Raw genomic sequence first — 15,029 nt, 5'->3', positions numbered from 1 at the left:
GTAGCTTCCAATGAATGATTGTCAAGTGTTCGTTATTCCGTAGGTTCAAGATTTCCGTTTATTTGACTGTCAACATTAATAGAAATAAAAACTAATCCAAGTAACTATATAAATCACATTTACGACTTCGCTTCGAACCTCACTGAAAACCTGATTGCTTTCTGTATCTACGCAGGACATATATATAGCCTGAACGGTTACGATCAAAAGATTACAAATATCATTTTACGTTCCTCTATCCAAAGATTACAAATAAAGCAAAGATAACAATAATTAAGATAAAAATATAGCGTAATTTTATCATTTCGGTTGTTATAACAACAGTATAACTGAAGCCAGGTCAATAGATATACTTTGCTTGACTTTCAATAAAGGTCAATAAATTATATCACGATAGTTTCAACCAATTTTTTATAAAAAATTCACCCGAAGTTAATGTGGAGACAATTGATCCCTTCCTTTTGTAAACCCCCTTGATGGAAGATATTAATAGTAATCAGTGGCGTCACTAAGGGGGTGCGGGGGGTGCGGACCGCACCGGGTGACATCCTCACAGGGGGTGACACCAAAATATCACTGTATATGTTTTTATGTCCCTCCATGAAATTATTCTTATCATTAATTCAGCCTAACCCGCCCAGCGCCCAGAAATGTATTATGAATAACATTTTTTTCGTTCAAATCATTTTTGTATTCGACATTTATACCATTCAAATTCGACGTCCGAATTATTAAGCGCCGCGGCCGAGCACGTTTAACTTGTTCGTGTTTATAAATTTTGCTAAGAATGCTGTATGTCTATGGGGTGTCATGAGAGGGGTGACACCATGAGTTACCGCACCGGGTGACACCAACCCTAGTGACGCCACTGATAGTAATAACTGATTTTGATTGACATTTTAAATAACATTTCTGTAACTGTTATTAACATTTTCATATTTTGTTGCTTTTTACTAGCAGCTTAAAAACATTTGTTTTCCATAATTATACCAGGAACGAAAAGATAATTTTACGTTCATAAACTATCCAAACACAATCTATTAAGAATTGTATGTTGTTAAAAATTTTACTCCACAAAGATAAATAACATTAACTGTTGTTTGAATGCATGGAATTTTAAAACGTTTTTCTAATTACTCTGTTGGATGCGTGCATGGCCATCGACTACTAACTACAACTTGTTTTTTAATATGTTTAGAAACTGCAACATTTCTGAAATTGTTGTCAACTGGTTTGATTTGTATCCGATTATTCGCGTTAATCATGGTAAATTAAGAATGCTTTTAACATCAGTTTGTCGACGACTGGGATATTTTCAAGTGTGACGGGCGGCGTGTTTGCCCAATGGCAGATGGTCCTGTTTTGCAGTGATCGGCTTCGAATACAAAAAGGGATCCTCACCTACCACAAGTTTTGTATTAGATGCGTCGTTTAGCTACGCTGTTGTGTGCTGTTAATACATCTGAATTTTGAAAAAAATTATTAGATCTTTGAACATTTTACCACAAAGCTCCGTTTTTGGTTCATCTTGTTTTTTGCACGTATAGCTGATGTTTATAATCAAAATACACCTATCCCCCGATTTACACGGTAGATACGTTCCTAAGAAAAACATGTATATCGAAAATTAAAAATTTTCAAGTCAAAACAGTGTAAATCGAAAAGTTTGCAGAAAATGCATAATTTTGCTATTTAACAGTTGGGATTTTTTTCAATATTTTTAGGTGCACACAGAAATAAAAATAAAATTCATTGACAGGTTAAAATATGTAATATATTACGGAAACACTTTTTTTTTATTTAATTACATTACATTAAACAGAAGAACAAAAAATAAAACCAAAGATGTTTTTTTATCATTCATCACTGTCAGAAATTACTCTCATTCTTTTTTTTCGGAATCGAAGGTTCGAATTCACTTTTATCACTCGAACTTTCACTCAGATACAATTTTCCGTAGATAAAACTTTAATTTTATGCGAAGAAATACAGACAAAGTGTGTGTGTGCAGCAAGTCAGCATATAAGCTCGGGAATCCCCGTGATATGTGTACATAGCGCACGTGTTCAATCACAGTAGCATTTAGTAGAGTGCGATAAAAACAAAAAAAACTTATTTGGAAAACCGTGTAAAAGCGAAAACATGTTTGTGGGGATTCATTATGTTAATTTGTGATATCATAAGACTGATTTATGAACGCGAATTCCCATGTGATAAACTTAACTTTTAAAATTAAGTTTATTAAGTAGCTCAGTTTTTTCGGTACATTTTGGTAGATATGCTTATGTAAAATTTATCACTGTATAAAGAACATATAAAAATTCATGAAATTTTGAACAAGGTAGCGGTTATAAAATAGTATTAATTTCATTAGCGTCAGAGATATTTATTTGACTTTATATCTCCACTTGTAATTCGATCATCCTTTAACTTTTCTACAATGATTTATTAATGTGTAGATGCTAGAAGCGAGCCGGAATTGAAATTTGTTATCAATTCCATTTCCCCTTTTTCCGGTCATTCCAATCTCCCTCCAAAATTTTCAATTCTGAAATCATTCTTTAAAATTCTTATTTCTTATATTTTAACCCCATTCCCGCGTTACCTCCTCGTTTTTTCCATTCCCCTCTTCACAAATTTGCTCGCAATATTGTATAAAAAAATAATGTTCTATATATTCTTGTGACATGTTCGTTTAAATAAAAAAAATGATCAATATCGAATGCAACACTTTTCGGATATTTGTAATTGTTAGCAATAACTTGTGATATCATTTATCAAGCATTATTTGATAATTTTCATTATCACACACACACATAATTATAATTATCATTATCATATACTAAATGAAATAGTAATAGTTGCATATATATATATATATATATGTGTGTGTGTTATGTGTGTGCGTGTGTGTGTGTGTATAAATTATGGTCTCCTTCCAACATATACACACACACACACATACACACACACACACATACACAAACACACACATATATAGTAATTTATGAAATCTACCAATTTTCTACGGTTGGATAGGTTTTTATTACATTTCTCAATATTTGTATATTTCAATATTTCAATATTAATACATGGGTAACACCAGTCAGTCATACTTCTAGTGAATTGATCAACTTTTGAATATATGTGTCTTCTTATTTTTAAATTGATTATTGTATTCACGGTGGTCTTTTCAAGTTTTGTTATTCTTATATGATATCCGTAAACCGCACAATCTGTTTTTTTTTACATTTTGTGTTTTTGGATTTTAAATAAATAGAATTTTGGTTCTAAAAAAATTCTTGTCGTCCTTATTTATTTTATTAAAGTTAAAATATTATATAGTTTTCAAATTCCTTCTCAATTGTATAGGAAATATTTCAATTTTTAAATCATTTTCAGCACTTGTTGCAATTTATATAGATAATTTATATAACACAGTACTTGTTGCAGTTTATATTGGAAATTTGTGTAACCTAGGCCTTCGTTCCTGTGATTTGCATTTATTGCTGTTAGTGACTTTGTTAATTTTACTATCTTCTTTATTTATTGATATTGTTTCTTTGTTCCAGCTGATTATTTTGGTGTTATGTTGTATTGCTTCGGTATTATGTTTTATTCAGAAATCAGCCGCAAATGCGTAGACTAAAACTTAATAAATCTCATTAAAAGTTTTCACATTTAAAATAGAACTTCTACAACGCCCTGGAATATTTATTAAAGTAATTGTATACCATTTAAAATTAATCTGCTAAAAATGCTGTTGGTATGGTAAAATCAGAAAATGTCACTTTAACAATAGATAAAAACCGTTTTTAATAGCTAATATTTAATAGCCTCGAAAGATCGTCTTCTTTAATATACCAAAAAGTCTAAATATTTTAACTATTTATTATGTATAATATTAATTTTTTTAATATACCAAAAAGTCTAAATATTTATTATTTAATATTAATAGTTAAAAAGTTTGGACTTTTTGGTATATCGGTAAGTATATCAACATAGGATCAAGTTCAAACTATTTAAATCTGCTAGTTGTTCGTTCATTTTGCTGAGTTAAACGTGAAATCTAAAAAATTGATAAATCATCCTTATTCGGAAAATCATTGAACATGGTAAAAATACCCAATAAATAGTAATACCAAAGAATAATAATAGCAGCCATATTAATAAGAATGAAAAAAAAGATAAATTCAGCAGACCTACAATCGCGTTCCATTGTTGAATAATCCATTACACAACCTCTGTATATATGATGATTACCTGAAATTTGTATTTTGTAAAAGTTAGTTCTTGGAAAATTTTGAGCTTTCCATGACCTAAACGCTCGATCAACTAAATTTTGTGCGGTTTATAAAATTTGAAAAAACTTAATAATTCAATTTTTTTATATGCGTTCTCTAGTATTTATGAGCTACCCTGGCGCATGTTTGTTGCTATATTTTTCAGCAGCCTTTAATATTCGTCGCACGAAAAATTGAAAAACTCAACTGCAAATTGAACAATGCTTGCAATGCTGTGGTTTTTCTAAACAACTGCAAATTTATATATATCAAATCTAATCATTTTTTATTCAATCATACAAAACAAAAAGTATGAATGATTCGGGGACCAAAAAAGAAAATTAAATCTTGTAGGCTCCGTGTAACCTGAAATAACTTTTCAATGTTTGGATATTATAACGTGAATTGTTAATAAATTAACATAAAATAAAATTGTTTATAGAATAAAAATGTGCCAATCTTAATGAAATTAAATTCTAGCTAATTAGTTATTAAAGACAGAATCGTTGTTTAATTCGGAGATGAAATTTGTTATTCGCTCGTCATTCATGCTGGTATTTTGAAGTAAATCTTTGTTCGGCTCCTCTGTCGGTTTGTTAAAAATTCAATCTCGTAAAATAACGCCTGATGGCCAAATGTTTGGATCCTTGATTTTGTTTAGGTCGATCTTCTCAACGCATATTCTGAATGATGTTGATTTGTTGTTCTTATCTAATTTTTTCCCTTCGTTTTGTTCTTTCTTGAAAACTGGTTTGCATGACAGCACATTAATATTGTTAGATTTTAATTCCTCAATTACATCATTTTTTGCACATTCGGGATAAAGATAAAATTTTGGTATTTTGTTAGCTTTTAATTTAATGTGTTCAGAATTTTTTCCAACTATTTTATGATGTAATTTTTCAGCTCTAGGCGTCTGTTCAGGAATATCGCTCTTATATAAACGCTGTCTTTTTTTGTTTCTACTAACCAGTGTAAATGGTAGTTCGGCATTCTCAACAGGGAAGTTTATGGCTTCAGACCATAAACTTCAGTTTATGGTTTGCTGGCTGTGTTTTAAAATTTTCTTTGTTAACATGCGCAGCATACTAGAGCGTATGATCGGGAAGTGCATGTGCTATCGTACAAGTTTTATTTAACTTGCTTAATTTCAGTTTAAGCGCTTCTTTTTCTTTATCGATTAATTTGTCTTTTTTAGACGAACCACAAATTCTTCGGGTTTATCAATTTTCAATAGTTCAATATCAGTTTTTAAAAGTTTAATAGAAAAAGCAACATCCTTACTTGTAAAAAAATCGCAAGTATTACAATTATTAGAAACAAAATTTTCCTCTTCTAGTGAATTCAAGTTATTCGATAAAAAATAATGCAATTCATTTATAAAAACAGATCTCGCCATGTTTACATCAATATATATATATATATAAATAAATATATTTTTAAAAAGTTGATTAATGCTAAGTGGGCAAAAATATTCAATGAAATCTGCATGGCTGAAAACCTCGTCCCAATATATATATATATTAGGGTGTCCCAAAAATATGAAGTTTTAAAATATTGATGTCTCACCCCATTAAATACGTCTGTATGGTAACAGTAATTTACCTGCCAAATTTTAGCCCATTTGGACAATGTTTAGAGGTCCCCCATGGGGTCGAAAGTTTACGATTTTGGTGTTTGATCGTTCGCTACCAACTTTTGATACAGTGTTATATGATATGATTATAAATGTTTTATGATTTGTTTATACAAATGAAACAAAATATATAATTGTGAAAAAATATATAAATCTGCAATGCCTTTTATTTTTTAATTTCAAAAATTAGGTCAAAAATGATTGAAAAACAAGATTTTATTGAATTTCAGTTCGCTTGAATATTAATTAATGCAAATAATTCAAATTTTCGCTAACAGTTCACGATTATATTCTGCAAAGTTTTTCCTATGCTGTTCAACTACTTGAAGCAAAAACGGTTTCTGCTCTGCGTCTTTGGTGATTGTTTCATTGAAATGTTGTACCAACGCTACTCCCCCGTTCTGCAGAGTCATTGATGCAAACCAGATTCCTTACAAACACTGCTGCAACTTGGAAAGAAGGAGTATTTGACCAGTTTTCAACAAGTACATCAAGAAAACTGGAATCAATATTGGATGTTTCAAAAAAATGTTTTAGACGCACGCAAATTGTCAAAACTTTGTGGTAGTGTTCTCGATCTGCTTGTATTGTGCGGACAAGATCAGTCTTTTCTTTGTCAGACAGGAGAGATGAAAAAAGATCATGAGTTGCCAATTCTGGACTCATGTGCCAAGAATGACGCAGCATCATTTTTAATCCAGTCGAACCAAGAACTGCATCGTCGTAGTCATGCAAACGCTGTATCAACAAAATATCATTCACAGGTGCATCAGCAGTGAGCCTGCATGAAAACCGTGACTGAAGATAAACACAAATGATAAACCGATTCAAACGTTGAATACCTTGTAATTCTCGAGCTGTTAAGTTAAAAATGGTTTTATTTACGGTGAATAATAGTTCAATTTTTAATGCGTAGATGGCTTTTGCCATCCATCGTGCCCTGTGCAATGCACCAGGTTTGCGAATGGCTACATCAACCTGCAGCCCAACTATATGTGCAACTAGAAGTAGAAACTCTAAATAGTCATCTCGTGAATGTCTGACCTCAAGTTGACATTTGATGAATGCTTTAATTGCATCTGAAACAATTATCAAAGAGGTTGATCTAGCTTCTAGTGTGTGATTCATTTCTGTCCATTTTTCCCGAAACCTTTTGAAGAATAAAATTTCTGGTCCAGTGGATGGTCCAAGGCAAACATTATATACATCGGCAAGCAGCACTTCAAACTTATGATGACGGCAAGCCATCCATAATAAATTACGTCCCATGGCTTTTTCTAGAAGAGTGCAAGCTCCATTGAGATTTCCAGTATTGGAAGCTGTCGTGTCAAAGCACATGCCAATAACCATTGATTCACACTTTCAAGATTTTATGTTCATGAACTGCATCAGCAGCTGATCGTCCTAATCCAGATGCTAACCTTGGAACTCCAAGAAGTTTTGTAGTGCCATCAACAAGGGATGAGAGCAGGACAGGTAACCAATCTACGTTGACAACACCAGTAACATAGCGAGTTGACTGGTTAAAAATATACATTTTTTGCATTTTCTAATAAAGATTATCATTCTACAGGTAATTGTTAATAATATTTTAAACTCTTATTAATGTCAGCAGTGAGATAATTAAACTAGTTTGCATTTCTAGCTTTATTTCACTTATTTTGTGCAAATTGTTTAAGATTATTGATATGGATTTTGAATTAACTCGATAGTAAAATTTTAAAAGCCCTTGGGGGACCTCTCAAACTTGTTCAAATGAGCTGTAACTTCACCAATTTAATTATTGTACCCAAGAGACACTTTTCAGAGGGTGAGACATCAACTATTTAAAAAAAAATTTCAGTGCATTTCTGGGACACCCTAATATATATATATATATATATATATATATATATATATGTATATATATATATGTTCGGTTGAAGATTACACCCCATTTTGCAGTTAGTAGTTTTTTAAATAAAATTTCAACAACACGAAGCTGTTTTGTTTCAACTTTATTAAACTGTGAAGTTTTGGCTGACGACCGTTTCGGCTAATGCCATCGTCGGAGCCTAGATTGTAAAACCAAATGGGGAGTTAATAATATTATAAATTATAAGAAATAGAGAATAGAATTTAGATATTAAAATGAATAGATAAATGAATAACAACCTATATTTTAAAAATTAACTCATTATATTGTTGAAAATAAAATAAACGAATAAATTTAAAAGAAAAATTAAGAATAAAATTGTTTGTGTATTATCGTAGTTGAAGTGTACGTAGTTAGCATAGTGACAAGAAGTAATGCAGAAATTATGGAAAGTCAATAATAATATTTAATGATATGACAATAATTATGGAAAGTCGATAATATCATTTAATGATATGACAATTTATTGAAGAATTATTAGATATTTAACAATTGGATATAATATTATTTAGCAATAAATATGTATAAAGAAATATTAAGGCGTGGCAAATAATGAAGTTAGTGAACAAATTGTTTGAGTTTTATGGCGTGAAGAGACAAACGGATTGTTGTTAATGTTGCGTTCTTGTGTGTTATATTCGTATTTATATTTGGTGTGTAGTTGCTGTCTATTGATGACGTTTGGCAATTGAGGCAGTACAACGTCACGATATTGAGTAAAAAGTTGTAAGACGTGGGCGAAATTGTCTGCGTGTTGATTGTTGGTTTATTATTGAGGATGAGAATAGCTTCTTTTATTTTGAGTCTTGAGGGACGACGTTCATTACAAAGTATGCTAGTGTTATTATCAAGAATTTTTCGAGTAACTGGTATGTTGTGATGCTTATTGAAGTGATCCTTGATAGCGCCTTGCTGTACATGCATGGTAAGGCGTCTGCGAAGTGTTGTACGTGTGTGTCCAATATATGTTTCCACATCACGGTGTGGCAAAGGGCATCAAAATTGGTACACAACGTTCGTACTATCTAGATTATCTTTTGTAGTGGCTGGACTGTTTTTGATGACCAATTGTTGTGTTTTTGTTGTATCATAATATATTATTAACTTAATCTTTTTATTTTCATCTTCTGATGTGAGATTTGATCTAATGATTTGTTTAATTTGTTTTTCATCAATTAAATAGTTATCATGCATTTGATTTTTGTAGTAAATAGGTATTGTTTGTTGTTCGTGCTGTGGTTGTAGAAGTGGTTGTTTAAATTTCTTGAGAGATTTAGATATGACGTCGTCGATGAGTGTATTTGGATAATTATTATTAATAAGTAACTGTTTGATTCTTTGAATTTCTATGTGTAGAGATTCATTGTCGGTAGATAATTTAAAAGCGCGTGTGATGAAGTTTTTAATGACGTTGTTTTTGTATTTGACGGGACAATCGGAATTGTAGTTTAAGCATTGTCCAGAGTTTGTTCGTTTGACGTATACATGGGTAGAGAGCTGATTTGCGTGCATGGTGAGACTAAGGTGTCAAGGAAAGAGATTTTATTATTGTTACTAAATTCAATTGTAAATGTTAAGCAAGAGTTGTTCTGGAACAGGTTTTGGAGTTGATATATGTCAGCTATAGACTTCAACTTGGACACTTCAACTACGATAATACACAAACAATTTTATTCTTAATTTTTCTTTTAAATTTATTCGTTTATTTTATTTTCAACAATATAATGAGTTAATTTTTAAAATATAGGTTGTTATTCATTTATCTATTCATTTTAATATCTAAATTCTATTCTCTATTTCTTATAATTTATAATATTATTAACTCCCCATTTGGTTTTACAATCTAGGCTCCGACGATGGCATTAGCCGATATATATATATATATACAAATTCGTAAAGCGTTCCACATTTTTTGTTAGCACGTATATAATTAAGTTTGATTTTTTGAGAGCACCTGTGAGAACATTGAATGGGCGCTATATATATATTGTCCTTAATATATATATATATATATATATATACATATATATATTAGGGTGAGCATGGGAACGGGATTTTGGAATCATGGACAGGCATGGGAAAAACACCATACACATGACCAAATTTGAAAAAATGTCAGTTATCTATGCAACTCAATACCTGTGCGTGTAGGTTAACAATGAAAATAACCACGTGCAAGCAATAGAGCTATTTAATATAAAGAAATTTAATATAAAAAATATATATACACAAACATGTGGTCGACACATACAAACACATATGCACACTTATGGTCATTAGAATTTCACATAGTATAAATATTCATATACATGCCTAAAATTATTTTAATTGTTATAATTGTGATTTATTATTGTTGTTTTAATAATTTTTATAAGTTTGAGATTTTTATTTTATTTTTTATTAAAAATACGTTCTTAATATTTGCGTTTTTGAAAAAAAATTTTGATTTGGTTTTCAAAAATTTGCAAAATGGGAAAAATAGGAATTGGAGGGAAAACACGGGAATGAGTCAAAAATGGGAAGTGGAAATGGAAATTAACGGAAACGTTGTCATAAATGGGATTTCAGGAGGAAATCGTGGATGACAATAAAAATTGGAAAAAATTGGGAACAAATTTCAATTTTAGCTCACCTCTAGTATTTCAATGTTTATTCATAATCAACAACATATCAAATAAGTAAATAAAAGTTATGAAGTTGAATATGCGGAGACCGAATAAGACTGTATGTCTTATATATATATATAAATTTGGGTTCAGACACACATATATACTATGTATATATATATATAGTTATTAAGAAATATCACCGCATTTTTCGCATTGTTGAGTTTGTAACTAAATTTTTCAATTTTTCAAACAATTATTTTATCAATATTATTCAATTTATTCAAATTAATACTATTCAATTTATTCAAATTAATAATAAAATTTCTAATTATTTTAGACCTCGTTTTTCATATACATAAAAGCTTTTCATCATCAGTGTAATAGAGTTTGTAATATTGCTTTATGTAGTAATCAGGTATTTATAGTATTTTTAACGAAGGAACTCTAAGTTCCATTGTTTCTTTGTGTAATTTTTTTGTTGGTAGGATCATTACTACTTGTTGCTGGATGTTTATTATAAAGTTTCTATTTTTTATTAATAAAGCCGATATATTTTGTGTTTCGGTGCCTACAATCACCAATTTTACAATCAAAAGAATATACTTGATGACTGTTTTTCATTCTCGATTCTGGTTTAGTACTGCAATTATTTTTAAGAACAAGGGATGAGGTTTTGTTGTTCGTGTAATAAATCCTAGTTTTAATTTATCATTTTCGTTGATAGTTTTTACGTTACCGTTTACAATTGTTTTTATTATTTTTTCATCGGTCTTATAAGCTGTTGACATTATATTTTTGTAATAAAGTATTTTGTCATTTGTTGTTTTATCATTGTTACTTTGTAATTTGTGTCGAAATTACTTTTTAAGTAATTGATAATTTGTAATTTAGTAATTTCATCTTTCATGTAATTTGGTAATTTAAAAGTAATTTCAAATTACATTTTGACTAAAAAATTTAGTTTATATGTGAGTGAACTTACACAAATTATTATTATTATTATTGAAAATTTTTTTTTTCTTGAAATTCTAAAAAAAATTTTAAATTCTAAAAATTTATTTGATTAAAAATTTCATTTGCTACTTTGAAGTTTTATGGTCATATAGCTACCATCAAAGAAGTTTACTTTTTTGATGTTTGACGCTTCTTTTTTTTCTTTTTTTCTTTTTTTCTTACCTTTTTTTTCCTTCTTTCTTTCTTTCCTTCTTTCTTCAGTCGTTCATTAAACGATTGAACAAATTGTTGATCAAAAGAAAGTAACTTAATAAATGAATTTAAAAATGACATCAAAGAATATCAGCGCAAAGAAAAATCTTAAAATAACTATTAAAAAATGTTTTTCTTCATTTATTCAAAACTTGTTTGATGTAATTTAATTTCATGTAATTTGAAATTAGTAATTTGGCACTTCTATTAAATGTAATTTGTAAATGGTATCGAAATTACAATATTTAGAGTATTTTGTAATTTTTATCGAATTACAATATAATGTGTAATTTGCCCATCTCTGACTACTAGCAACCTTGAACCAATAAAAATTGAATTTCACCATCAAGCATGAAAATGAAAATTGATTGCCATTTCTGGATGTTTTGGTAACGCATGACGAACACAGAATTACAACTACCGTAAATGTCAAAGCAACAAAGATAATTGTTCAAATTGGTTAAATGAATGTATAGAACAATTTAAAGTAAGAACAATAAAATCCTTTGTGAACCGTGCATTCACGCATTCATCCTCAACTGATGATCGCAATACGGTACTGAAAAGAATTACTAAACTACTAGTAAGCGATGGTTACAAAAATCATCCATTGAGAGCACCATACAACAAAGACTACAAGATAGCAATATATTTAAAAACAACAATGACAACAATAATATAATCTTATATTACAGAAATCATATGTCAACTGCACATATAATAGACGAAGTCATATTAAAACAAATTATAAAATGAAATGTTACGCCAATCAATGATACTAATAAAATAAAACTCAGTATATACTAAAATAATTGTATGACATTACGATTAGTTTTAAAGGACAGCTGCCCTCTTAAAGACGATTCTACTTTAAGTGTAATCATGTAATATATAATTTAAAATGCTCTATTGACGACTGTGCGCGTCAACAACATTCGTATATTTATGTTACGACCACTTCACTATCAAGACGTCTCACAATGCATACACAAAAAGGAGCTATCAAATCTCACTTGCAATCAACACAAGCAATTTCAATAACCCGCTGAACCCAATAACCCAAAAAACTGTTGAACGCAGAGTGGGCATACAAATTTAATGAAATATACAATTCAATTCAATTCAATAATGAATTTATTCAGCGAAAAGTTACAATACTATATATATACACATATATATATATATACATATGTTATATATATATATATATATAACATATATATATATATATATATATATGTTATATATATATATATATAACATATATATATATACTGTGTGCGTGTGTGAGTAATTTTCAAATTACTAGAATTAGAAAAAAAAAGTAAAAGTTGAGTTGAATAGTAACATTGCAATTGAATTAGAGGCTGAAGGAAAGAAACCAAGAAGATTTATTATTTATTTCATTTTATTTTATTTTTTATGTTCAAACATTTTTCTTTCACCGTTTATTTATTCGTTTAATTTTGTACTACTGCCTTGCATGCTGTAACAGTTTCTGCGTTTGATTTTTAAAGAATAATAATAATAATAATAAAAAGATCGCATAAAGCAAATTACTCAATGATCGACAAAGTCGTTAAATAACAACCGATACATAATAATAAGAAAATCGGATAAGGCAAAAATATATGTTTTAATGAAAAGGAAGATTATATCAACAAAATACACGTTATTGTAGCAGATAAAAGTAAATTTAGAATTATAGAGAAAGACCGAACTAAAGGGGCGTGATGGCTCATTGGTTAAAGGCGCCTTGTCTTGCTATTGCAATGACTGGGTTCGATTACAAAGATATCCCCGCCTATCATATGCAATGTGTAAGATGCGTGGTTTGCTCGCGTATTCATATACGCTGTGTGTGTTTGTCGTTGAAACCTTTGAAGCAAACGCAAGAGGGAGAGAGAGAGAGAGAGAGAGAGAGAGAGAGAGAGGGAGAGAGGAGAGTAACCTTTAACCTTTAGAGAGAAAATTAAATGATATCATCAAAGAAATCAATAAAACTGTTGAGGATAAAATCCCAGAACTGATTGGGGAATATAAACCAGGTCACCTATATGGAAACGTAAAAACTCACAAAAATGATAACCAATTAAGGCCTACAATCAGTAAAATATCAACTGTAACAAACCAAGTTAAAAACCAGTTGAAACTTGAAACCGCAAACATCGCAGTCGACCAAAATTGCAACCGCAAATAACCGCCCGAGCAACTAGACATTAACTGAGTTCGATGCGCTACAGAAGATTACAACAGCATGGATAGCAGTACATTTGTGGGATTAGAGTAGGCAAAGAGATAGATTAAGCAGATAAAACAAAGGAAAATTCCAACTAGAAACATTTGTGAAAAGACATTGAATATGTAGCATTATAGAATGAATTATTCAAACAAAACCAACCAAATATGAAAAATGCAGGAGATGTATGACCAAAGTAACCAATTTGTTTATTCAAAAAACTTTAGCAACTTTTTACAAAGAAAGATTTTAGTTGATTTGGAACCGGCGAAAATTCAACAAAGTGCGCCGTTAAATACTACAAAAATGGTGATATAAAATTGATTGATATGTAGACCTTTGTGCATTCATGATTTTTTAAGTTATTTTATTTATTTTTATTTATTTATGTTAAAAATAAATAAAATTTACCCAACATGGCTAAGCCACACCATAAATTGTTGCCTTTGCACCCTCCTGATTTAATGCTAATACCAGGGTATGGATATTTTGGAGGGCATTGATTAGTAGATTCTTGACCACATTCGTAACAAAACAAATTATTAAGGGTTAGGTTTTTCAAACCTGGTGTATCCAATAAGCTCTTTGTTAAATTTAATATTAAACATTTCAGTATTAAAACTTTCAATACAAAGTACATAAGATAATAAATTGATTTTTAAAATATGCTGAGATGTGTTTTTATAAATGTAACTTTGATAGCTAGATGTGTTTTTATAAATGTAACTTTGATAGCTAAATATTATATCTATTTTTTAGACGTTTGAGCAATACTTTCTTTAAACTTTAAAGTTGATAATCTGTGGCTAAGTAAATAAATCCAAGTAAACAATTAAGTTTGTTTACAAAAAGATGCATATAATTTTAATCACAAAAATGCAAAAAATTTAAATCTACTGAAAAAACAACGACGTCATTATCTTGAAGAAGTTATTTTTATTAATCTCTTGAACACTTTTTTAGCTAAATACGTTGTGCTTGTTTATTGAGAAATTACAGTAGTCGGAAAACTAAATTGGTTTAGTGTTTAGTCAAGCATTAGTGTAGACGGCGGTACAGCTGTATTTTTGTAATAGTCATTCCAACAAAAAGTTAGTCTGAAACTCTGTTTGAAATCCAAATTTGCGGAATATCAGTTATC

The 15,029-nt window shown here is 29.8% G+C and overlaps 1 protein-coding gene across 1 annotated transcript; it reads right to left on the bottom strand.

Annotated features, from left to right (window-relative positions):
• Positions 1–6,285: 6,285 nt before the first annotated feature.
• HELRODRAFT_165351 (hypothetical protein) lies at positions 6,286–7,964 on the bottom strand (the record flags this gene model as incomplete). Its single annotated transcript, XM_009031954.1, has 2 exons — positions 6,286–7,278; positions 7,944–7,964. The coding sequence occupies 2 exons, from the start codon at positions 7,962–7,964 to the stop codon at positions 6,286–6,288; spliced, it is 1,014 nt and encodes a 337-aa protein (XP_009030202.1).
• Between the last annotated feature and the right edge of the window lie 7,065 nt (positions 7,965–15,029).

Source organism: Helobdella robusta, assembly GCF_000326865.2.
Source record: "Helobdella robusta unplaced genomic scaffold HELROscaffold_8, whole genome shotgun sequence".
Taxonomy (NCBI): domain Eukaryota; kingdom Metazoa; phylum Annelida; class Clitellata; order Rhynchobdellida; family Glossiphoniidae; genus Helobdella; species Helobdella robusta.
The sequence above is the reverse complement of the archived record's forward strand: the minus strand, read 5'-3'. Positions and strand labels throughout refer to the sequence as shown.